Here is a 26,947-nt window from a genome sequence, read left to right on the forward strand (position 1 = left end):
TGAGACAATAAATTTCTCTTGTTTTAAGTCACCCAGATTGTGGTAATTTGTTTCAGCAGCCCTAGGAAACTAAGACAGAACTAAGACAGTTGGTTCTGTGCTTCTTTGCAATATTTTATTTTATATAAGTGATAATAAAAAGGATTAATGTCTTCTTGGGCTTTTATGCCTCTTTTATTGGCCAAAGTGTTCTTTGTACAGCCTAAGCTTATTCCCACATCTGAAATAAACCCGATTGACATGGAGGAATTAATTTTCCTCCAATCCCATGGTACACTTGACATTAAATAAAGTAGTCTCCTTAGTTCTTATTCAAGTATTACCAGAAAAGCTTTTAACTTGGGGCAGAGGATGTCCGGAGATTTTCCTGGTGTTTTCTGTTGGGTTTTGTTTCTTTTACTTTTCTCTTGGAAAAGATGACATGCAGGTTCCCTAAAGAGATGCTGGGAAGACTGAGAGCTCTATGTTGCAAAGTTACTCAAAGCAATTGAATTTTTATTCTGTCTGACGTTCTCTAGAATAGCTATGCCCTTTGTTTTCAATGTGATAAATGTTACTAACTGTTCAATCAGGTCTAGAAGCAAATCCTATATGACCTTCAACAATTTATTTAAGGTTTTTGAGTCTCAGTTTCCTCATCTGTAAAATGGGAATTATGGGTTAAGATTGGATAGGTTGGCTACAAGCATACATGATAACTCATATGTACATCATGGGTGGGTATTGAACAGTTATTAAATTTAGCTATTTTCTCTTCCTCCCACCCCTAGGCACGTTTGGTGGCCTAAGGTGAGTGGATATGTTCTGACTAGAGTTGCATTTTCACAGCATGATTTCTTCCTTAAGGTTTGAATATATGCTAGGAGTATTGTCCCCTTCTTAAAGAATCCACTATTGGGAGCATGTTTTGAAGATATAAAAGATGATGACTGTCAAATTTTATTTTGAGTGGAACCCCTACTTCCCAGGAGTATTCAGGCAACTTAGATTTATATCCTTATATCCTCTCATTTTAAGAGTCTAGGCTTTCTAAAGAGAGGTTAGTACTCCCAAAACATCATAGACAAGGAGCAATTCAAGAAAGGAGCCACTATTGCCAGGAAAGGGTGTCTTTAAAAAGCTTAAAAAAAAAGAAAAAGAAAAAGAATCTTTTAAAAGGGTAACTTTTTGTGCAGGGAGATGATTCTGATGGATTTGGCATCAGTATTTCACTTTTTTGATGTCTTGGCTCACGGTAATAAGCAGGATGAAGTCTGAAGTCTAATCTATCTACTTTCATTTTCATGTACAGCTCTGTGCAGTGAATCCTAAACTAAAATAATCGACCCAGCTCTGTACAATTCAGGTGAGATGTGATGCAGTGCAGGGGAGAAAGCAAGGGTGGAACAACACTTTACCGCCAGACTAGGAGACAGAGGCCACAAAGGGCTAAACGCCTTGTTCAGAATATGCTGTGAAGGGCTGGGGAGGGGCTGGTATTCTGGTCTTCTCATTTCGCCAGGTTCGGGGCTCCTTCACCAGATCCCCCTATTTCACAGCAAGTGAAAATCCGCGTCCCCGGTGGCAGCATGAAGTGATGGAAAAGAACACTCACTTGGAAGTCAGAGAGACATGGGCTCAGATCCTAGGTCTGCATTTTGGTATGCAGGTTTGGGCAAATTATTCAACCTCTCCACATTTCAGTTCCATCATCTGAAAAGTGGGGCTAATAATATACCCCCTTTGTCAGATTGGTGTGAGGATTACAGATGCTGTAGGTAAATTATGTACAGTAGCTAAAGCACCTACTCCATAGTGGTTGCTTGCTAAGTTTCAGAAGTGAATTCAATTCAGTGTGGAAGTAGCTGCAATCCAAGAATATTTTATGCAAATTCCGAGGGGAAAGGACTGTAGTATACCCACTATTTTGTTGGCTCCACACACATATCCAAACCAACCTCATCTTTCAAATAGCACTCTATAGTTTTATGAAGCATTTTCTTTTATAAGAAAACCCATTTTATAAATAAGGAGACTGAGCACTGAAAACACAGATTTCACTGGAGGTCAGTGAGCACTAGATAGCAGCCAAGATAATGGACAATCCAGCTCTCTTGTCTCTTAGCCCAGTCCTTTCTGCTTCCTGTTGTTGCCTGTGATGTCGTGAAAATATGAGATGTGCGTACACAGATCACGTCCATGGAGAAGTTGTCACAGCCCACGAGCTAGGAATATGAGCTCTGCAATCAGACTCACTGAGGCTTGGGTCTCTACTCTATTACCTGATAGGTGAGTAATCTTGGGAAATACCTTTGCATGCCTCAGTTTCCTTTCCTGTAAAATGAGGTTTCCACTTCATTGGATTGTGACAATGGTTAAAAGAGATTTGCATGGGAAAAGCATGCAGTAAGCAATCTCTACGTGCTATTATTATCTATCAAATACGAAGTATACCAACCTAGTGGGAAGGGCTCTCTGTCAAATGGAGCTAATGAACGATCGAGCGGAGGTTTTGTGCTTCTGTCTATGGAAGGTGCAGGAACTGGAAGGGAAAAGAACCAAAGTCAATTAAAAGAAGGAAGCAGTTGACTGAGGATGGGCTGGCAGGCAAGATAACCCCTGTACTTACGCTTTGCTGTCTTGTGGTTTTTACTTCTACTAGGGTCTTCATGGCTGGGTTGAGGTGGGAGTAGTGGCTGCTTAAAAAAGATCCAAATGTTAGGAAACATTTGCAGCATATCAGCAATTCCTGGTGGCTTTATCCCCAAAAATGTGTCTGGATCTGTTTAATTTTCTCGACCTCTCCTTCGTTTCTCACCTGAACTATGGTGACAGCCTCCTGTGTGAGCTCCCTGTTTCTACATGCTCTCATCCAAGGTATTCTCTTCATGGCAGCCCGAGTGAGCAGGCTACTCCCTTGCTAAACCTTCTAGTGGCTTCTATCACATTCAGAACAGAATAAACTCTTGCCGTGGCCAGCGAGGCCTGCGTGAGCTGGTCCCTGTCCCCTGTGCCAAGCCCTTCTTGTCCTCTCTCCAGTGCTTACTGGGCTCCCACTATCGGTGTCTTTTGCAGGTCCTGGAATAGCTTAAGCTCATGTCCTCTTGGCATCTCGTAACATGCCTTTCCCTCTAACTGGAATGCACTTATCCCAGCTCTTCCTATCACTGTTCTTTCTGTCCCAGCTCAATGTTACCTCCCCAACATCATGTTACCTGCTCTCCGGTCTCCTAAGCAAGTTACTTGTTTTTACATCTGTCTATCTGTTTATTATCTGTCGTCCCCTTAATCAAAATCTTAACTTTATGATAGCGGGGAACCTTACTTGTCTTGCTCACACTATATTCTCAGCACCTAAATCATCACTTGACACACAGCAGGTGCTGATAAATACCTGTCAATATTTGGTAATGAGAATGAGGATGAGTAAATTCAGCATCCCAACAGTGCAGCTGAAGGCCTTCAGATTTCAAAAACAAAGCGCATTTGTAGATAAAGTCCAACAGCCTCCTTGGCAATGGAACTGCCAAGGCAGTTCTTAACTGCTTTTCTACATTATTCTTAAATGGGAGGTCTCCAACGTGGGGTGATCTGGATTTTGAACTTTAGGAAAATACTTCAACATCGTCCTTTAGCCTGATGCCTTGGCATTAACCTCAGCTGTTCAATTGCTCAGATAATACACATTCCTGGCTAATAACTCCTTAGCCTGAGCTTCTCCAGGTTTCTCTGGGTACATAATTAGGCCCACAAGACCAGTACTGTATGCTTGAGGAAAGACGAAAGGGGATTTGCTGAGTATTTCTCCCTGGGCTCATTGATTCATTATATGCCCAGTGGTCTGAAGGCATTTATCTCTGGAATTTCAGGCACCGACCAGTAGGTGGCAGAGGTCTTTTTGTAGGAGAGAGGAAGACTCGATCTCCATGAGATGACAGTAGGTGCCATTTATTTGGGTTTTTTTTTTTAGAGTTTATTTTAAAGTTATCCCTTATATAGAATAGCAAAATGAATACTATAAGGGGACTTTTAATTATACAAGTAGATATGTAGTATTTATATTGTATTTACATGGTACATGTATTTATATGACAAAAAAATAACGATAAGCACTACGACGTAAATTTTAAAAATCACCAGTAATTCACCCAAAAAACAATGTGAGTACTTGAGTATGCATTTCCCCACCTTGTATGATCTTTTCTTCCAGAATTAGAATTAGATAAAGATGTTTATAGTTTTCTTTCTCTAGGCAGGGGAATAAGGAAAGCAAACATGAAAAGTTGTAACAGAAGGTGAGAAAGCCTACCGTGAGGTTCCGGGACGCTGGTGGGGGAGGGAGGGCGGCCATCGGTCTCTGCGGGGGTGCTGGAGGCTGCTGGGGGCCCTTCCCAGAGGGGGACCTGTCTGTGGAAATGCAAGGATGTGAAGATGAAAGGAGAAATGGCAAACCAAGGGGAACGTCAGCCCAGCTTCTGCGCTCTGCGTGAACAGGTCCTGTGCCTGGCTCTGCGCAGGCAGGGGAACTTGGGGCACCTGGCTTTCATCCCACAGACTCCTACAAGGGCGAGCAGGAACCCCAGCAATGGGAGAGATTTGCCCCAAACCTGGTGTGGCGACTTGGAGTTATGTACCCCAGAAAAAAACATGTTCTTAATCTTACTCCACCCCTATGGGTACAGGACCATTATAGCTAAGACCACTTCAAGATGCTACTTCGGTTAAGATGCAGCGGAATAGGATTAGGTGGGACTTTAATCTGATCACTGGGATCCTTTACAAGCAGCGGGAAAGTCAGCCACTGGGAGCTGCCAGAAGTTGGAAGCCAATAGAGGCCGGAAGAGAAAGGAAAAGGGAACATCACGTGCATTGCCAAGTAACGGAAAAGTCAAGGAATCCCAAAGATTGCCGGACAGGCAGAAGATACTGACCTAGAAGGCTGGGAGAACCTTCTAGCCTCTGAAACTATGAGCCAATACATTTCTGTTGTTTAGCCAACTCATTGTATGGTATTTGTTTCTGTCCCAGTTCCTTTTACTCTCCTTGGAGTGTGAAAGAAAGGCCCCTTTGTATTAGCTCAGCCAGAACCAGGAAGATGAGATTTCAGACAAAGTTGTAAAGAAGTAAATTTTTACATGCATGCACACACACACATATGCATAAAGACACCTGTGCATACAGCCCACACATATGCCTACACATGCACACATGTGTGCACACATGCACATGCAGGCACGCTCACATGCACACTGAGACATGCATATGCACACACAAACACAGGCACATTGGCACACACACACACACACACACACACACACCTAGCTGCTGGAACAGGATGGATTCAGCTGTTCCCGCTCAAGGGGATCCTATTCTGAGTCTCCTTTTTTCCCATCACAAATCCCCTGGATTGTCCTCCCCACTCCTACTTTATCTGTTTGGTCATTCCCCCCTTAAAGGGAGGAACTGGGCGGGGGATCTGGCCACCAACTCCATCACCAAATCACAGACTCTTAACTGGTTCACATACTCGCCTTGGGCAGAGACTCACATTATTCTGATCACTGGAAAAGCATTCCTAGGCCAGATCAACAGGACAGTTTCCTACCAATTTCACAGGGAAAGGACAGGACAGTAAAATGAGGCAAGAAAGGCAAGTGAATGAGTGGCTTCTTACATTATACACCCTAGAAGCTTTCTTTGTCCCACCCAAGTTCTGACCCCAAAGAAGCAACATTTTTCCCCAGAGAATGGGCTTCAGGACTCAGGGAAACTTGGCCTAATCTCATTGAGGCCACTCTATCCACACTGGTCATCTCAGCTGTTCCAACATGACATGCTCCCTTGAGCCTCAGGGCCTTTGCATGGCTCTTTCCACTACCTTGAATGCTCCTCCCTTCCCACATCCACCCTCACTTAGCCAACTCCTACTCATCCTGCATGTTTCAACTTAAAGACCCTGTCCTCAGGAAACAAGCCTAGACCAGGCCTATTCCCCAGCCTCAACTCCTACACTTGTCTTCTTGAGTACATATCACCATTTAAATAATTTTGTGATTCAGTTGTTTGATGCTGCCTCACCCACTGGATTCAGAATTCCTTAGGGGAGGACTGTTTGTTCAATTTGTATTCTTATGACTAGAACCTTCTGGTGCTCAACAACTAGTTACCCATTCTTCTCTGGACCTAGTTTTCCTATATATGGAAAAGGCTTGACATTTTTTTGCCCTTTTCACACAGGGTGCTTAAAAATACAAAATGAGATACTGAGATAGTGCGTGTGAAAGCACTTTAAAATTATACAATCAAAGAGGATTAGATGGTATTTGTGTTTTGTGCTCTCGGTCATCAACCTTCCAGCTCATGATCTGATATTATATTGTGCAGGAAGGTATGTGTTCATTTTCTGTCATCACTACTACTACAATGTGAGTCCCACAAGCCACGGCTGGGTCTTCTATCTCAATGACCTCCCGAGATTTAGAACAGTGCTTGGCCCTTAGTAGGAGTTAGATAAGTTTGGTCGAATGAACGAATGAGGGAGAAATGGGCGAACAGGGACAGATCAATGGTAGACATCTTTGGATGGAGTCTAAAGTTTTTAAAAGTTGTAGTCAAACCCCACATCAATACCTCTGTTTATTCTGGCTGCTCTTGGCTAGTAGTGCCATATGACTAGGAATTGGCCACAGATGGGGGAGGACCAGAAAAGTACTCTGGAGTATCTGAGTAACCCAAAGAACGAGTCTAAGGGCTGAAAACACTGGCGTGGCAGTTTAATGCTGACAAAAGCCCCATGGGTCATGAATTACTTGCACTGTCAACGGTGACTGCAGAAATCTAGCTGGTCTGTAGGATTACTGTCCCCATTTCACAGGTGGGAAAATAGAGGCCCAGGTAGGTGGCATCCCTTGCCCAAAGCCACGCAGCCTGTAAGCTGAGCTGGCATCAGCGACCCCGAGTTTTCTGCCATGGGCAAGTGGGACCTCTTTGCAGCAGTGGGAAGCGGGGCTCAGGGAGGGGCCCTTACCGGCATATATGGAGTTGGGGAAGGGCTTGGCAGGTAGGATGGAGTTCTGCAGGGCCTCCTCATCGTTGGAGGGCGGCGGCTCATAATCAGGGTCATCCTCGGGGGGCGCTTCTCCGTCCTCGTTTGGGGACTCGTAGTCGCCGTCATCTTCTCCCCCCTCATCTTCAATAGGGCTTTCGTAGTCATCTTCCTGCCAATATAGAGCATCAGGGACAGTGAAGCCCGTGGAGGCTCCGCAGGCCTCGACACGCTGTCCCTCCGCGCTGTCTATTCAAGGCCTCCGGGGTACTCCAGGCAGGCCCCGGGTGCAGGTCCCTCCCACTTTGAGGGTGGGGCAGCCGAGATCCAGGCCCCTCCCACTTTGAGGGCGGGGCAGCCGAGATCCGGGAGCCCAGAGTCCCTCAGGGCCAGTGAGTCTAGCAACTCCACCACCGAGGCATGCCGACCCTTAGGCAGGTACCTTTGTCCTTTACACCATGTTGCACAACAGAGAATAGCAGAAGAAATGAGGAGAAGGCTGGGTTGGGGGTGGGAGGTGTGGGAGAACCAGCTCTGTCTTAAATCAACACATTTTTTTAATCGTAGACATCATCAAGAGTGAATGTAAGATCTGGGGCATTTGTGATGACTCTAGTTAATTTACAGTTCTGTCTTTAGTGTGACTGCGCTTAGAACTTTTCTTCTCAGTCTAATGGCGTTGAGGGCCAGGCTAGTGGGAGAAATCAGAGAAGGAAGCCTATGAATTAGGCTGAGTCAGTTGGATTTGAGAGGAGATGCCCTGGCCTTATGCAATTTTTTTTTAGGTAGGAGTTGAATATACAGAGATGACAGCTATTATTCAGGGCATCTGACGCTGAGATTGAAGCTCCCATGTTGCAAGAGAGTCTAGCTCTACATTCAGATTTTTAAATTTTAATTTAATGTTTGCTTCTCCGCGGATATCAGAGGAAGCAAGCCCTAGGTGCTGGGTGACTGACTGCCTTTAAAGCAGTCTTGTGACAGTGGACTGTCCCAGCAATGCTTTCTCAAGCAGGGGTGACACCATTGGCCCCCCACCGATGACTTGCACGGGGCCCTCATGCCAAAGTTAAGTGAGTAAATAAATGAGCCCAGGGCATTTCTCTGAAGTAAAAACAAAGAGCAGCGTTGGAAGCAGGAAGAGGAAGTTGCCACTTTGAGAGGAGTGGCATGTTCTGATATCCTAGAAGTCCTGTTGGGTAGCTGAAGGACAATTGCCTTTGCATTGTTCAACTGAAAGATTTTCTTAGTTTATCTTTGACTGGAAGAATATTAAATACAAAAAAAAAAAAAACAGAAACAACTTGGAAGTCAAAGTGAGAATTGAGTATCTTCCTGAACTAAGAAAAAAAGACTTATTCCTGCCCAATAGTGTTTCTGGAACGGGAGAATCGCAAGCATGAACCTCTGAGGAATGGAGCTTGGGGTCTCCAGAAGTGGCCCTTCAATGGCCTCACCAAATCTCCTCTTAGGATGCTGATGTCCCCTGCCTCAGCCCACCCCACCCAGGACCCACTGTTCCTGATTTTACCCCAGGTCTTTACCCCATTAAGCCTTTCTCTCTGGAGATTTTCCTCTCTGCTGCTAGAACAATTCATTTCTCTCAGTCATTTGGCTCCTAAATTTTTGTTCCTGATCATATTCTCTCATAGATATGTGTTATCTCTTCTAGAAAATGCTCACAGGATCGGGTTTTGTATCTCTGCCCCCTCCTCCTTGAACACTGGCGTAGTGCTGGGCACATGATGGAATTGCAGGGTTTTACAGCCACAAACTAATGGATCCCTTTGGTTCATAGACATGATTGAAGAGACTTGCCCTGGGCCACATTGGGTGGCAAAGAGGCAGCTTCTGGGCAAAAATGCAAACAATTTGGGGGGAACTCTGGTCTGTTTTTCTCATGTATGCTCAGTAAATCTGTCATATTCTTTTGTTTCCATGTAGAAAGTACAAACTTTGCTAACATTTTTGCAAATTTGATGCTTTCTTTTTACCAGAATCCAAAAAACGAAGGACTTGTACCTGCTTTGTAAAGGCACGACTTTCTTTTGTAAAAAAAAGAGCACTTGTTTGAGGTCGACCTTGCTCCTAGCCTGCCTCTACCTAGTTGTATGGTTCTACATAAGGCCCATTCTCCAGTGGGCTGGCTGCTTCATCTGGAAAATGAACAGATTGGACTCTCATCCATATAAGTCTTAGCCTGTGTCTAGCATCGCACATAGTGGCTGCAGATGTTTTCTGGCAACAAAATATATAGCACTCATCAAAATCTCCAGTGGGTCACTGTGACCCCTCACATGAAAATATCAATCAGAATGGACTTTTCCTGTGGTCTTTTCAGGGTACTTGTCTATTCTGAAATCCCTTTCCTTCTGTTCCTCCAATGAGGATTTAAGTCCACAAGAAAAACATCTTTGCAGTAGATTCCTAGGGGAGGTCCCCTCTTTTGGAGACAGGTAAGGATTGTAAAAAGGCCCAGTAGTAGGTGTGGTAATGGCTGGCATGGGTGGGGTCAGCAAACTACAGCCCACAGCTAAGTCCAGCCCACTCTGTGCTTTTAGGAATGAAGTTTTATCAGCAGGGGGTCACTCCTCTTCCTTTCCACATTGTCTAAGGACTGTATGGCTCACGTAGTTGAAAATATTTACTATCTGGCCCCTTATAGAAAACATTTTCCCACCCCTGGCTGGGGGTGCTGGCATCTTGGTAGAGGCCTTGTACTTTTTGACATTGCTTGTTCCTTATAAAAAAAGTCAAAGTGGAAACTGCTATAAAGGTAGAAGAGCAACCCCACCCCATGCCATACTCACAAAGGATGACCAGCCCCCGTTGTCTTCTTCGTGGCTTTCTGTGGAAGGAGATCACACTATCATCAGTACCCGCGGAAGCCAGTGGAAGGAAAGTCAAAGCAGTTCCATGATCACACCTCCATCTAATGCCCACCCACACCCACCCACCCCATCCCAGCCCTCCATCCTAACTTCTACACAGTCATACACTAGCTGCTCTAGAATTTCTACTTGAGGAGCTCTTTCTACTAGAGGGTGGCAGTGGTCCTCAACCTTTCACGTGCATAAAAGACACCTGAAGGCATCTAAATTATGCAGCTACCTCGGGCCCTGTTCCTAGAGCTTCTGATTCAGCAGGACTGGGTGGGGCCCAGGATTATGCATTTTTAACGCTATGTGCTATTCACCAGTTGAAAAACTGTTTTAAAGACTCTAAAGCATTGGGGCTGGCTCAGCTCAGGGGCTCCCAGAGCTCCTCAGGGTGATTCTGCAGGGGTCCTAGCTGAGCAGGGCTATAAGCCAGGTGCCCTGCAAAGGGGCATCTCTCTTCTACTCCCTCTGGGTCCAGACCTTTCCCTAGGTTAGAATTGCTAATAACAAATGAGTAAGGCCACTTGCATGATACCCAAGTAGCCCTAGTATCGAAGGAGCTGTCACCTTCTAAAGTAATCACTTCTCAAATGTGAGACCTTTACCTGTCTCTTCAGGGAACCTCTGGACCTGGGGTCTGTGAAGGCAAACAGCATACCATTAATGGACCTATTTATTTAAAGAGGGAATCTCTTCTTTCTCAATCTAGGCCTGCAAGAGGACCTCTGGTAGAGGGTGTGTCTCATGGCCCAGGACTTGTGTCCTTGTTGCTGTGCAACAGGGCCCAGGCTGCCCAGGAAGCCTGGAAACCACAAAAACCACATTGGTGGAGACTGGGAGCTCATGACTGCCTGGCACTCCTGGGGAAGTTCCACAGTGTCCTGGACCCTGGGGCAGGAGGCTTTGCAGGGAGAGGGACGCCCCCCCACTCCCACGCACACACCTTGTTGAGCACCAGGTTAAAGATACCCCTTTTCGTCCCCCTGACCCCTACCCCTCCTGGAACTGAGAGGACCATTGCAGGTCAAAATCAGGACAAAACCTGCCCTATGCCTCCCATTTAAGATTCCATTTGGGTTTGAAAATTGAGTTTCATTACAGCCACACCTGGGCCCTGGGCCACCTCACTTACTTGCGTGTGAAAATGCTTCTCCTCTCTTCATTCTTATTGATTTCTTGACTCAACTTACTGAGAATCCTATAAGATAAAAAAAAAAGCTTATCAAGCACCCGGAAGACCAGAAGACACCCCAGATGAAGAGATAAAACCATGCTCTCCTCTTCTACCTCAGCCTTCCCTCTGAGCCCTGAGTTTCCTTCATCTGTACAACCTAAGGCATGGCAGGATGTTTGGTTTAGCACCTAGGCAAACCTTGGCCTACCTCCTCCTGAAGCCTGAGGCCAGCCCTATCTCCTTCGCCTCCCGGGAATGCCCTCTGCTCCCCATTTCCTCCCATAACTTGTCACCCATATTTTCCTTGCTCTTGCCAGACCCCGTGTTCCTACCATGGAAGTCCTCTTTCCCCTTTGCTGGTTAGTCTCTGGCTCAGCCTTCACAGTCTAGTTGAGATCTCTTCCACGAAGCCTTGTCACTCCACACCTGGCTTCCCCGTTCTCAGAAATCCTGCAACCCTATGGTCTGGCTGCTACAGCTCTGTGTGCTATTGGGGTCTTCCTAAGGCTGAAATTCCCTGGTTATTTTTTTTATAATTTTATTAAAGCATAATGACATACAAACACGAACGACTTAACATATGAACATTCCATTCTTGGTATATAATTAATGACTCACAATATCATCACCTAGTTGTATATTCATCACCATGATCATTTCTTAGAACCTTTGTGATACTCCAGAAAAAGAAATAAAAAGAAAAAAGAAAAAACTCATACATACCATATCCCTTACCCCTCCCTCTCATTGACCACTAGTATTTCCATCTACCCAATATATTTTAACCTTTGTTCCCCCTATTTTTTTCTTTACTCCTTACCACTCCCTTTCATTAATCACTAGTATTTTAATCTACTCAATTTATTTTAACATTTGTTCCCCTGTTATTTATTTATTTTTAATCCATATGTTTTACTCATCTGTCCATACCACAGATAAAAGGAGCATCAGACACAAGGTTTTCACAATCACACAGTCACATTGCTAAAGCTATATCATTATACAATCATCTTCAGGAAATATGGCTACTGGAACACAGCTCTAGTTTTAGGCACTTTCCTCTAACCTCTCAAATACACCTTAAACTGAAAATGGGATATCTATCTAATGCACAAGAATAACCTCCAGGATAACTCTTGACTCTGTTTGAAATCTCTCAGCGACTGACATTTTGTCTCATTTCTTTCTTCCCCCTTTCAGTAGAGAAGGTTTTCTCAATCCCTTGATGCTGAGTCCCAGCTCATTCTAGGATTTCTGTACCATGTTGCCTGAGAGTCCTGTCCCTCGTAGAAAGAGGGAGGGCAATAAGTTTACTTGACCTGTTGGCTCGCAGAGAGATAGGCCACATCTAAGCAATAAAAGAGGTTCTCTGGGGATGACTCAGGCCTAATTTTAGTAGGCTTAGCCTATCCTTTGCAGGGGTAAGTTTCATGGAAACAAATCCCAAGATTGAGGGCTTGGCCTATTGATTTGGTTGTCCCCACTGCTTGTGAGATATCAAGAATTCTCCAAATGGGGAAGTTGAATTTTTCCCCTTTCTCTCCATTCCCCCAAGGGATGAAGTCCACTGACTCTTTGTCTCACACCTTTGAGGCGGTATCTTGCTTCTAGAAACTTTTACACCATCTCTTAGACCTGGATGAATCACTCCTTGTTGCATAACTGTCTTTGGACTGTTATCTCCTTCCATCCTCTCCTCCCTGCTTCCTACTCAGTGATGTGGATTCTTATAAAAACTTGAAGAAGTGTTCCCTATAGAGTCTGCAGAGTAGGAGACTCCATGGACCATCCATCCCCTGAGACCATCCATCCCCTGAGACCCACCTTGGCCAGGAGACTTTGGAGATTCTCTTGGCCTTTGGCCACTGCCAGGTCTTATCTAGCAAAACCCCCTGTCCCAGAACCATTGCAGGGCCCCGAGACCAGGACTGTACCTCAAGCATGCCCGTGCAACCAGCATCCATTCTTGTCTTTCAAACCTCCAGGATAGAAGATTCCAGCCTCCCTTAACACCCATTGCTATGACCAAACAGACCCTCCTTAACAAGAAGGCTCAGTGTGCCCATAGATTTGGGGCAGCTGGAAGGAGCCTAACAGATTATCTAGTCCAACCTCATTTTAGTGATGAGGTGACAGAGGTCCTCCCCACTCCTTGTAATACATACCAGTCCCAGAAGCCAGTCTCCCTAGTTTCTAAGCCAGCACACTTTCAACACAGCACACCCTTGTATTCATTCCCTTTATGCTGCAAACTCCTAGGGAGCAGATGCGTTGAGCCCTGGCCCTCTATGAGAATGACCGCAATCTACATTCCTTCATCTTAAGTGAGTACCTCAAGGTAACAAGCTTGTTCTAAAACAAATTGCTAAGTTAGCAAAAAGAGTCCTTAGCAGCCTCCACTTCCCTCTTTCCTCCCCCAAGCCCCCAAACCCCATTTTTTCATGCTCCCAGGAAACATGCTCAAAAGCCCCCTATTTCACGAGAATGATAGATAAATGAATTCTGATAAGCATATTAGGGATTTAAGAAGACAGAGAAGGAGAGGGCAATGTTTAATCTCTATAATAACTCCACTGTAGAGAGTTCAATCTTCAGTGACTGACCAGAGGGGAAATACTTTGAAGCAGGCATGCCAGTTTCCCAGTAGCCTCCTGGTCATACCATCCTATTGCTCAGGACAAGGTTTCCTTTAAACACATGTTTTTGAGAAGATGATACAGAAACCTTCTCCTTCCCTAAGACTTATGAGATTGAGGGTCTGCTGCATAGCTGCTCAGGGAGCTCCGTGAGTCTAGTTAATACAGCTGCCTCCTGTCACTTGTTTATCCAACAAATATGCATTATGGACCTTCTAAGTCTCAGGAAATTACTGGTTCTTGGGATCCATCAACAAACAACAGGCAAAGACCCCTGCCCTTGAAGAGCTTGCATGCTAGTGAAGAAGGACAGACAATAAACAATGAACCCTGAAAGAAGTAAAATTATAGGTACTTCTATATGCATGCAATAGTGGGAGGAGCTGGGTGAGAGGGGTTGGGGATGCATGGGTGTGGTGTGGTTGCAATTTAAGATGATCAGGGTAGGGCTCAACGAGAGAGTGACATTTCAGCAATGACTTCAAAGAGTCACCTCACCTTTATCCACCAATTCTACAATGCTGAGTTGTGTTCTGACTTGCTTGCAATGTTGCTTTGAATCCTGAAAAGGCCTTCTGCTCCACAGAAGCACACCTTCTGTGTGGTGCCTTTTCTTGCCAATATCTTTAACAGCCAGGCTGGAGGCTGCTGGGGCTCTAACTATTCAAGGAAGGAAATGCAAAACCGCAGGTCCTACCACAGGAGTAGCAAAGAGCTGAAAGAGAACAAAGCGGGCCCCAGCGGTGTGACTTGCAGCAAAAATTTGGGCTTCCAAGATCCTCCTGCTTTGGTGGACCTCAAAAAGACCCTTCTAAGCTAGCCAGGGCCACAGCTGGATTTAGGAGATAGGGTGGTGATACTGTTGGGTTGATCCAGGGAGGTGGTTGCTCTGTCTATGTGCAAACCATCCAAAATCTACCTACCCGCCAACACACACAGAGGACCAAGTGACAGTGAGTGGCCGGAGATGACTCATTTCCCCTCATCCCATGACCCTCCCCCTCCCCCTGGCCTCACTGTGACCAGGGGGAGAGTGAAGGGGGCTGGGTAGCAGGGAGATAGTAGTTTCTTGGCTTTCCTTCTTTTTAAGGAGAAGACATCTTTCAGAAATGTGACTCCTCTAACAAAGTTAGGCCATTGGCAGGAAGGTGGAATCCAAAGATGACTTGGGTTCCAGCTCAATAACAACCTAATTTGCTGCATGATTGGGGCCAGTCTTCGACTTCTCAGTCTAAGACACCCTGGTGATGTAGAAGGCATGGGACATGCAGTTACAGAGAGTGAGTCCTTGTCCCAAATCTGCCCCAAGGATGGTGCTCACTGTGAAGCCTCAAACAAGGCATTGGTCTTGTACAAATGGGCCTGGGCCCCAGCTTCCTCATCAGCAAAATAAGGGAGGGTGGGCCTGACTGTTAGGATTACACAGGTGCTCCTCTTATAGACACAGATGGCCAAGTGCTCCCTAGATTTAACTGAGAAGAATCGTTAAGGGAGGAGCCTAAAAATAAGAACCATCAACCAGTACCCAGGGTTATTCTTATGATCTGAAGAGTTTGTAAAATAAATTCTGTCACTCTCTGACACTGGGGAAACTGTTAAGAAGGAGAAGGAGAAGAATGAGAAGATGACAAAGAGAAAGAGAAGATGAAGGAGGAGAAGGAAGAGTTGGAGGAGGAGGAGGAAAAGATAGCAGGGGAGGAGTTGGAGTAACTCTACTGTGATGAAAGGAAGCAAGGAGAGTGACCAGGGTGAGGGGTCTAAATCTATCTTTGATGTATGCCCTAGCATTCTCCCAGGAAAGCTTGGTCTCCCTCTTAGTGATCCATCCTCTAGACCTGTGCTTAACAAAGTGGAAACCCACATGTGGGTCTTGAAATTAACTTTGCCTGTCAATTCTAGAACTGAGAAGGAAAAAAGTAATAAGAAGCAAAAAATGAAAGAATGGAGGGAGGGAGGGAGGAAGGGAGGAGAGGGAAAGAATAAGAAAAGATAGAAACCGAACAGCATAGAAAATATCCAAGCATATATCATGTGTTTCATGTTTTCATGCAAACTCTGTTTCCATTGTCTATACATCTGTACATGTAGCTGTGTACTGGCTTGCAATATAAAACCTATTTCTTACCATGGCATGCATGGTAGTAGATTTAGACTTGCTTGCCTCCTCTCCCTCCCTTGACTCAGACTTCAAACCAAAGGCTGGTCCCTCCAGAAATAGCACTGTCCCCAGGCTTCCAAGCAAAAGTTCGCTTTTGCCTCAACCCTCTGCTCTCACATTGACTCTCTCCTGTCTCCCTGCCTCTCTCTCCTCTGAAACCACCTCCCTCAAGCCCTTCTCTCTACACACATTCTCTCACACACACACACATTCTCTCTCTCTCTCTTTCTGTATCATTCTTTAAAGGAACCAAGTTTTCTTCCTTTGAAGATCAACCTCAATGAATCAAGAACTAAACCTTCCAGAGTTCTGTGCTTGTCAAGTAAGAAGCCAGGAAGTAGCCACAATATTGCCTTAGCAAGTAGGAAGCAGCCTTTCACCATCATCTTAAGACCTCAGAAAAGAACCACGTGTAGGTGAGAAATATACTGACGGCAAGGTGTGGTCTCCCCACTTCTTACCCTGTGTCCCCCTCCCATTGACTTTTCACCAGTAAATCAAACTTTATGTCTTGGGCCTCTACCCCTTTGAGGTGTGACCCAGGAATCCATTATTATCAGCCTCAGTCAATGATCGCTTATAATCCTTCTCAGCCTCCCATGTCACACCTGGCCTTCGATAAAACTCCTTCACTTGCTATCATGGGAAGCCTTAGGAGTTTTGTAAACCTGGTGTAGATCTTTCCTGTCACTTGCTAATGATGTGACTTTGGAGGAGCAACTAACCCTGCAGAGCCTGTAAAAGAGGGATCATCATAACTGGTTCACAGAATCAATGAGGTAACTTTAGGTAAAGTTGAGAATTCTCTGAGCCTCAGTACCTCATCTGTAAAATGGGGATAATAATAGAGTCTACCTCCTAGGGTCAATGTGAAAATTAGAGGAAACAATGGGGAAGCAGCAATATATGCTGAATGAGCGTCAGCTATTATTATTTTATGCCAAATCCTGATTAGCATAATCTCAAATTCTTACTCAGTATTCTGTGCTGCTAGAGAGGAAAAGTCAAAGAAAAGAAAGGTGAACAGTAGAGGCTACTTCTCCCCCACATTTATTCTTTTTACATGCATTCTTTCATGTGTGCTTTGCAAATCATTGTGTGGCTTATACAACTGCATTTATTCTCATTTGTACCAATAAGAAAGTAAGGCCCTGAGAGAGGTACTTGTCAAAAGCTACCTGACATGATTAACGAAGTGCTGAGTCTGGAAGTTAAGTTTCTCATGGCTTGCATAGGGAGAGAAGGATCCTCTTTGTGTGGGAAATACTATTGAAGGTTGAGGAAGGACTGGGTACCTGGACAAAGATTAGCCAGTGAATGGGAGAGGGAAGGAGGATGTTGGGAGACAGACTCTGCTACCATTTCCATTTTGCTAAGGGTTGGTCATATTCTTCAATGGGTTGTGCCAGTTTGAAGCTATTATGTACCCCAGAAAAGCCATGTCCTTTGATCCTTATTCATTATTGCTGGGTGGGGTCTATTTTATTGTTTCTATGGAGATGTGACCTACCCAATTGTGGGAGGTAGATTTGATTAGATGATTTCCATGGAGATATGTCTCCACACATTCAAGGTGGGGTTACTTACTGGAGCCCTTTAAGAAGGAACCACTTTGGAAAAAGCTCAGCGCCAACAGAGACGAGAGAGACCACATAGCCAGAGCTCTTTGGAGATGCAGAAGGAGAACACCCCTAGGGAATCCTTATGAAATGAGAAGCCAGAAGAAAAAGCTAGAAGAAATCACTATATGGCTTTCTACCTGACGGAGGTATTCTGGACTCAGCAGCCTTTCTTGAGTCAAGCCATCTTTCCTTGGATGGCTTAGTTTGGACATTTTCATGGCCTTACAACTATAAGCTTGCTTTATTAATAAATTTCCCTTTTAAAAAGCCATTCTGTTTCTGGCATAGTACATTCTGGTAGCTTACAAACTAAAACAGATTTTGGTACTGAGAGTGAGGTGCTGCTGTTTGCAAATATCAAACATGTTGTAATGGCTTTTTAAATGGACAAGGGGAAGATTCTGGAAGAGTTGTGAGGATCTTGACAGAGAAAGCCTAGAATGCTTTGAAGAGGTTGTTGGTAGAAAGATGGACTCTAAGAATACCTCTGATAAGACTTTAGAGTCATAAATGATGTGTGTATTATTGCACACTGGAAGGAAGTTGATCCTTGTTTTAAAGTGGCACAAAATTTAGCAAAATTGACTACTGGTTTTAGGTGGAAGGCAGATTTTAAAAGCCATAAACTCAGATATTTAGCAGAAGAGATTTTCAAATTAAATGTGGAAAGTGTGGCCTGGATTCTCCTTGCAGCTTCTAGTGAAATGTGACGTGAAAGAGAGAAGCTGCAAATGAACTCTTGGGCACAAAGAAACCAAAAATTGATAGTCTGGAAAATTCTGGGCTTCCAGCAAAGGAGACCCCAGAGAATAGAGCCCTACGTGATGATTTAACCAAATATGGAACTAGTCAGCCATTTCAGAAAACACCAGCATTGGAGATAGAGTTATCAGGAAGGATTTGTGGAAGGTCCTGTTATCTGATGGTTAGGATCCCAGCATACTGCATAAATGACCAGCAAGAGTGCTGTGGGATCTGTACAAGTAGAACTACTGCCAGGCTGGACTAAAATGGACAGAAAAGGGACAAATTGAAGGAACAATAACTTCAAAAGTAGAACCATGGAAGCTAAGGTCTGAAGCCAGGAAACCTCAAGCCAGGAGAGCAGACCCACAAAAGCACTTGCCCTGAAGGCAGAGGGTGGTCCTTCCATCTCCATGTTCTGGAAGAGTTGTGCCCCGGGCCTTGGAGAGGGTGAGGCACATTCCTTGGGTACTGGGGGGAGTCTGGCTGCCACCTCATTGTTGTGGAGGGGTTGAGCCTGTGCCCCAGAGATGGCAGAGAGCCTGGGTGCTGGCTGATGCTTAGAGAGGTTGGAGCTGAGAAAAAATTGGTCTCCCCAGTGTTCATCAAGGTCGCAAACTCCACACCGGCATTTGGAGAGAGAACAGCCACTGAGTAAGCCCTTGGAAGGGGTGGGACTGCCACTTTCTAAAGCCCTAAGAATAAATGACTCTCAGACTGAAATCGAATGGAGTTTGCCTTGCAGGTTTTCGGAACTGTTTGAATCTGGTGACCCCTGCATTCCTTCTAATTTCTCCCTATGGCAGGCAATGAAAACATGTATCCTATGACTGTTCCTCCTGTGTATGTAGGCAGCAGATAACTTTTTTCTGAGTTTTTCAGCTCCAGAGCCAGAGGAGAATTTTCCCTTATGACAGACCATGCCTGTAACTAACTTTGTTGAGATTTTGTACCGTTTCTGATTTTGCATTATATTTTTATTGAAACGGTTTAAGGCTTTGTGATATTGTGATGGAATGAATGTTTGCTGCATTTAGAAAGACCATGTCTCTTTGGGGTCCAAAAGCTGGAATGTGCCAGTTTGAAGCCGTTATGTGTCCCAGAAAAGCCATGTCCTTTGATCCTCATTCAATATTGCTGGGTGGGTTTTTTTTTTTTATTGTTTCCATGGAGATGTGACCCATCCAATTGTGGGTGGTATATTTTGATTAGATGGTTTCCATGGAGATGTGACCCATCCAATTGTGGGTGGTATATTTTGATTAGATGGTTTCCATAGAGATGTGTCTCCACCCATTCAAGGTGGAATTACTTACTAGAGCCCTTTAAGAAGGAACCATTTTGGAAAAAGCTGAGAACCAACAGAGTTGAGAGAGCCCACACAACCAGAGACCTTTGAAGATGCAGAAGGAGAGCACCCCTGGGGAATCCTTATGAGATGAGAAGCCAGGAGAGAAAGCTAGTAGACATCACCATGTGCCTTTCTAGCTGACAGTGGTATTCTGGACCCATCAGCTTTTCTTGAATCAAGGTATCTTTCTTTGGATGCCTTAGTTTGGACATTTTCATGGCCTTAGAACTATAAACTTGCAACTTAATAAATCCCCTTATAAAAAGCCATTCTATTTCTGGTGTATTGCATTCTGGCAGCTTACAAACTAAAAAGGCCATGGCTGTTCTGCTCACCTCTGGATCCCTCCTGCCCTTTTTCTCCCTCTCTCCTTCATTCCCTGTATTCTCTGTTTCAGGAATTGAAGTAGGTACTAAGTAGATGAAATTGGAGGCTGTCTCCACTATTGGAAACTGAAAGCCTTATGAGGAAGGCAGACAAAAAAGAGCTATTAGTGCATTACTTATACATTTGGATCTTAGATTTTCCCAATCTAATTAACTGTTGGTAATGGTTGCAATGAGAATTAATAACATAAAAAGAATAAACCAATATCTACCTGTGGCTTTACCACCACCTACAAAATTCTCTTCTTATTTTTTCCAAGTTACTGTGGATTTAAACAGAGGAAGATATTTAACAAGTTCTTCTTTAATAAACTCCAAATAGGCATCAACTGACTTTAGAATGTCTTCTGCCAATTTAACCAGATTATGAGTCTGATGCTTGGTCCTGTCAAGGGAGCCTTCTTTTTTTTTCTTTTTAATTTAAAAATCCTCCCCCATTGCAGTATTGGGGATGTATCTGGGTTACATTGTGTACTGAGAGAGCAATTGCAACTGCAGAGAGAGAAAGCTTTCCTCTCCAGAATCTGGCTTCATACAAAATCTATTTAATACTGATTTTTAAAAAATTGGGGCAGACACCAAAGATTTTCAGAGAAGTATAATCTTGTCTTGGTTTGCTGTACATAAACACAATTTCTTTTCATTAGCCCTTTAGTATAATGATCAAGACAAATATACCTATGTATAATAAGGGACTGGCACAAATGAATATTGGATAACTTCACAAATTGAGGGCTACACCAGATGATAGATGTGCACTGCTCATTTAATGCCCAGCACAACCTTGGAGTTCATTCTTTTCCCTTCTATAGTTGGAAAAACTAGAGCTCAAATGGTTGAAGTGGCTTCCCCAAGGCCCTATAGCTGGTAAGAGGCAGACCCAGCTTTAGAGTGCAGATTTCCCTGACTCTACAGCTCATGTTTTTTCTATTCTTTAACCTTCTTTAGCAGGATCGAACAATTAGAAACAATTTGAAATTGTGCTGATCAGGATTTTGTATAAAATAATGATAGCCAACACTGATTTGGTGCATATTGTTATTTCCCCTTTATTTCTTCTAATACTTCCATTAACCATAAGAGATGGGTTTTATTGATGTTCCCATTTCACAGAGGTGGAAACTGAGGCTCAGAGAGCTGAAATCACCTGTCCACAGTCTCACAGCTAGCCAATGGAAAAATTAGGTTTCAAGCAGCCTGATGCAGAACATCTTCTTGGTAAGCTCTCATGTCTGCCTGGTCATATTGAAAATATTAATAGTCTTTAAAACTGGATAAGCACACACAGTCCACATAACCCATTCCTTTATTTTATAGATTAGAAAACAGGGTGGTCTAGGGACTTGTCCCGGTCATGTAGCTCACGCCTATTAGATCTGGAATTGGCATCTATTTCACATTCCTACCAAGAGACAAGATAACTCTTGGAGTTCCCCTATCAGGGCAGACTGGAACTTCCTTGGATGTCTCCTCCATCATTCCCCATACTCATCTGTTGTGCTACATGGGAAGGCCTCATGGTTTATCTGGAGTCCATGCTCAACTATATTGGAGGGGACTTGTGCCACCAGTCACTTGTTCACTTCAGCTTCCAAAGAACTAAGGAAATATCACATTGCTCTACCCCACCCACAATGTGAATATTTATTATATCTTAACTGGAAGCCACTTCTCACCCCACCTCCTTCTCCAGGCACACAAACATAGCTCTTAAGATTAAAAAGGACCTTTTAAGCTGAAATTACCTTCCCTATTTCTATTATTCTACTGCTCTGATTAAATCCCCTCCACTTAGTGATCATACGCTCAACCATGGCTCTTCATAAGGCTCCCATCTTCTGCTAATGAGATCATTTCCGTCATCTTCTAACTTGGCTTTCTGCTAAATCATCTTTTACACTGCAGTGGAGAGACCCAAGAAGTTTTATTCTGATAGTCTTCTTGTTGGACTCATTTTGCCTACACTCTGCCTCCTTAGAGCAGCACACAAGGAACTTTATTGACTCCACCCATCAAATGTTCTAGTCTCTTTGCTTTCCAGTCTCCCACATATATGATCCTGCCACTCTGATTCACTTCTAGTCCTCCAAACACACAGATGCCCTGTGCCTTTGCAATATGCTCCATTTATAGAATCCCCTTCAATCTATTTTTCATCTGACCACTCCTCATATATTACAAAATTCAGCTTATGGTTCCCTTCTCCCAGAAGTTGCCTCTGAATTCCTTAGGGCAAAGTTAGGTTCTCCTGCTTTTTGCCCTCATTGAACTTGTGCATGCATGTGTCATTGCACTGCTGTAATTTTAGCATAAATACTCTGTTATATGTCTGACCATCCCATGAAAAAGGAAGTGACCTGAAGGTGGAAGTTACGTCCGTTATTTCTCTATCCTGAGCAACCACTAAAGATCTGACACATTGTAGGTACCCAATAGCAGTTCTCTGAATGAATCTTGTCTGGGGACTAGGAGAGGAAAATTCCAATGTACTCAGGAGCCAGGTATGTGATATAAATATATTTACGCACATAGTTACCATTTCTGGTGCCCTTTATTCCTTTGCATAGATCCAGATTGACATCTGGTATTATGTTCCTTCTACCTAAAGGACTTTCTTTAACTCTTTATAAATTTGAAGATCTGGCATCATTGGGACCGTATTTGCTGGAACTGAGTAGCCGCTACTCTTTTTGGATAGAACAATGAACATGCAATTTCTGTTTTCCCACAATCCTCACCATTCCATATTGTTCAACAACAGCACAGCTTTGTGTCGGTTACCTTTTTATCATCATACTTGTGCTTTTGTTTTACTTACAGTGGAAAACTGTTTCTCCATACTCATGCTTTATTCAAAAGTGCAAAAATGAAAGATAAATCAAAGGGGCTTTGTCTTTTCAACTTGGCCCAATTTACACATTGATAACACCTTCCTGGTTCATTGATATCACAATGAAACCACCTGCATTTGAGTATGTGGGACCTTTACTAGATGGAGGAAAAGCCACGTGGCACAATGTACATCTGTAACTTCCCATTTCAGCTCCTGATTGATCAATGCCTCCCTTCCCTCAGGATTCTTGTCAACACAGCACTCCCGACAGCCATCCCAAGACATTCAGTATTGCAAGATAAAATAATGGCAATTTTCATCCTTCATCTGGTCCAACTACCATTTTACTGAGCCAGAAACTGAGACCCAGATAACTCAAGCAATCACTGAATAAGTAATGACACCATAAGGAAACCTCAGGTTTCTTGACTTTGGCGCTATTTTCACAGACTTCAGCAACTCCATTGGAAAGAGAGGAAATGAAAACTTGGTCAATAGTTGGGTTTGTCTTTGGCAAGAGCAGCTAACACTTCAGTTGGGATGGATCAGTTACTTCCTTTCTCTAAGTGGCCATGTAATGTCCCTTTCCCATAGCTTTCCCTTGCATACACACTTTCTATTCACTGTCTCATTTCAAATCAACAGTGCTAGATAACTGACTCAGCTCCTTCCCTACCATTTAGACTGTTTGCCTCATTCTAGCCTCTGTTTCTCAAACCAACCCAAGCGGTAAAGGGGACTACTTACGGCACCCGGAGCTTAGGGAACTTCTGGATGTCATTTTCTGTGAGATTCTGAAATCAAGACACAGGCAACAATCAGGTTACAACTCACGGGAAGGACTTGGGACCAGATGAGTAGAGTATGATGCAATAGGGAATGGTGAGGAAGGGGCTGCGGAAAACTGGAAAGTGTACACCCTTCCCACCCACCCACCCACCCAAGAGGGCAGGTTCTAGCTATGGCATATGTGCCTCTAGGCCTAACATTGCTGGATCTACTTTTTCAAAGGGAGTTCTGAAATCTTGAGTTTTATGTGGAATTTCCTGAGTTCTAAATGCTGGCAAATAATTTCAATTTCAATAAGCACTGTGAAAGCCAAATCTATGGGTGACCAAAGAGATCATTTTTTGTGAGATGACTTTGGCCATGTTGTTAACTCTTTCCTAGCCTCTTGCCCCAAACTTCAAGGCCCCCTTCAGTCTCTAAATGGGCCAGCTGGAGAGAGACCAGCCTGGAGATGAAATCCACGGCTCTTATCCTTTCCTCGCACGTTGAAAGCTAATATCACCAGGTTTATTGATAGAATTCTCCAGTTGGGGGAAGCAATAAAAGAGGCTTTCCCGAGACAACCCAGAGGGGGAGGCAAAAGAAACTCATTAGTAAAAAACTGATACAGTGCCTCTGCCTTATATATAGCACCTTGTTTAATCCTCCCAGAAACCCTGTGGTAGAGGAACTGTCAGCATTTCCATTTCATAGGTAAGAAAGTTGAAATATAAGGATAGTCAGGGAATTGCAGCTTGTAGGTGATGGAGCCTGGACTGGAACCTTACTCTGTGGCATCCACGTCTCTTTCCTTCCTACAAGGCTCCCTCCTTCCAGGTGGCAGCCCTTCAGGGGGACGGGGGGCGGTTCCTAATGGTCTACATTATAGGGCAAGGAGGGCATGCAGGGTAAAAGGAAAAGGCACATTGAAGGGAGGAGGAGATTGCGGGGCTCTGATATTGGGACAGAGCAGAGGACAGGTATGCTCTCCATAGAACCAACGATGAGCCTCCAAAAGGGACCAAGACTCAGGCAAAGAAAGAGCTGGCCTCGTGGCTCCACTTACATCCTACTTAAGGCCAGAGGGCTGGGGATGAGGGTAGGAGCTCTGGAATCGGACAAACTGGGTTTAAATCCTGATTTGGGTGTACACTTAAACACTCTGAGCCTCAGTTTCCTCATCTGTAGATGGGAATCATTTTACTAATAATACCTGCTTTCAGAAGTTGTGAGGTCTGAATGAGATGATACATTTATCGTGTTTAGCACAGGGCTGAACGTATACTATATGACTGAGACATGGGGGACTTTGGTGAGTAGTTACTACCCCTGAAGGTCTGGCTGGTTAGGGATGGTGGTCCACTGGGGTCAGGTGTTCTTAATTCTTCTACCTCTCTAGGCTGGGAGCAGCCCATCAGGTTGTTTGTTCTCCCTGGGAAGAACTGGGCACTCCACCCTTTGGCAGTCAGCTGGCATGGGGGCTGGAGCCAGAGCATCTTAGCAATGTGCCCATTGGACTCATCCCTCCAGCCTTTAGGAGAGCTTTCTGGTGCAGTCCCTGTCAGACCACCGAGTCAGGATTGGGGTGGGTAAAGGGAGTCTGCCAAGTCCTGAGAGAATCAGGCTTGGTGGTCAAGCTTCTTAACTATTCTTTTTTAAAAACACTAAGCAACAGCATCTCCATGCTCCAGAACTATCCACATCTCGGGGAGAGTGCTAAGACTCATGCTCAGGATGTGGCAGGGTACACTGAGGGCTCACTGGGTACACCAGAGGAACAATAGCCAAGCCTCCTATTTTCAGCTGGCCACTGGCTTCTGTTTTGCTGAATGAAAGATGGAAACTGAGGGGATTTTGGAAAGAGTGTGAAAGAGAAAGTGGAGGTGAACAAGACTGGGGAAACAAACAGCTGGGTGTTAAGAAGGAGAAACACCATTAGAATAGGGACTTGGAGGAAACATGAGAAATTTTTAAACAGCATTTTTTGAGAATTTTGCTGTGTGATGCAACCCCTATCCCTCTTTGAAAAACCTTCAGGAAACTCCAAACTAGTATGATGATTTTGAGTTAGATATGAAGTTTGGCCAGGATATGGTCACACTGATGTGTTAAAGGTGTCCTGAACGGGTGCACAAAGAGAGGAAAAAAACTGCAAATTGAGCTCAGTCCAGACAAGCAGCCTGCCAGACACGGTCACTTGCCTATTCAATATCCACTCTCTTTTTCTTCCTTACCAGCAGGATCTGGATTTTGTTGGGGACAGTAAAGGTCCCAGGTTAAAAACTGAACTGAAAACAAAACAAAATAAAACAAAAAAACCCTGACTCCCCAGACTCCCTTGCAGCTGGTAAAGGTCATGTGACTTTGTTGGGAGTAATGAGCTATAACCTGAAGTCTACTAGATGGAGCTTCTGGAAAAGTTGCTACTTTCCAATGAAAAAGAGCAGGGAGAGACTCATCATGCACCTTTTTCTCCTTACCTTCCTCTCCACGCCCTCTTCCTTCCTGGAGGTGGAGTAGCCAGCTTGCAAACATAAGGACAGAAGCCACAGGCCTTTCAGTGGAACAGGAAGCTGGATAAAGTCTGAGATATGGAGGTTGTCCTCTAGCAGCTCAACAGCCCTGAGCTCCCGCCTAAGGATTTTTCAGTGTTTGAGGAAGATAAACCCCTGTTTGGTTAAGCTGTTGAAGTTGGTTTCTGCTATATGAAGCCATGTGCCTTCCTAAATGACACAAGTTCAAAACATATATCCTCTCCTTCTTTCACCCTCTGGAAGCATAGCACCCTCAACCCCCAAAGGCAAGCACCCAGCCTGCTTGCTGGAAAACAAAAATGGCAGCAAAACAGATTCCTACCTCTTAAAAGGGACCTACCAGCTCCTACTGTGAAGAAAATAGAGAAAGAAGGAGAGAAAAAGAGAACGAGGGAGGGAACAAGAGGAGGGAGGAAGAGAAAACTGATTAGGGTTGTCCCCTTCTGCCTTCAATAGCAGGGTGGACCTAGGTACCATAGAATTGGAAGGAATGACAGGTGAGAAATTAGAGCTCAAAGCAGGAGTCCCAAATTATGACCAGACACTTGGTTGGGTGGAGGGCATCTCAGCAGATACTGCCTTTTAGATACCTACCTCAGCAGCTGGGACATGGACTAGTTCCACTCCCTGTTTTCTTTTCACCTACAGCCCCTCTTTCCATCTTCCTGCTCCATATGCAATGAGCAGAATGTACCCATTCTCTGAAGGGCTGACAGGTCCCTGAGATGGGTGCAGAGGAGACATAGCTGCTCAGATCCCATCTTTCAACCAAAGAAATGGCTTTGCCTTAGCAGGCTTGAAACTCACACAGGAGAGTGTATGGGGGAATCTGAGCCAG

The 26,947-nt window shown here is 44.4% G+C and overlaps 1 protein-coding gene across 2 annotated transcripts in view; it reads right to left on the reverse strand.

The window, feature by feature from the left end:
- The window catches only part of LCP2 (lymphocyte cytosolic protein 2), a 52,241-nt gene that overhangs the window by 18,763 nt on the left and 6,531 nt on the right, over positions 1-26,947 (reverse strand). The window contains exons 3-10 of one of the 2 annotated variants that reach the window (XM_077137622.1): positions 23,555-23,601; positions 11,036-11,101; positions 10,509-10,540; positions 9,835-9,872; positions 7,007-7,196; positions 4,289-4,386; positions 2,609-2,675; positions 2,438-2,521 (exon numbers count right to left, since the gene is read on the reverse strand). In XM_077137622.1, coding sequence (XP_076993737.1) covers positions 2,438-2,521; positions 2,609-2,675; positions 4,289-4,386; positions 7,007-7,196; positions 9,835-9,872; positions 10,509-10,540; positions 11,036-11,101; positions 23,555-23,601 — 622 coding nt within the window. Of the gene's footprint in view, positions 1-2,437; positions 2,522-2,608; positions 2,679-4,288; positions 4,387-7,006; positions 7,197-9,834; positions 9,873-10,508; positions 10,541-11,035; positions 11,102-23,554; positions 23,602-26,947 lie in introns of both variants that reach the window. The other variant, XM_077137621.1, reaches the window with a different exon arrangement.

The sequence above is a fragment of the Tamandua tetradactyla genome, chromosome 20, assembly GCF_023851605.1.
Source record: "Tamandua tetradactyla isolate mTamTet1 chromosome 20, mTamTet1.pri, whole genome shotgun sequence".
NCBI lineage: Eukaryota > Metazoa > Chordata > Mammalia > Pilosa > Myrmecophagidae > Tamandua > Tamandua tetradactyla.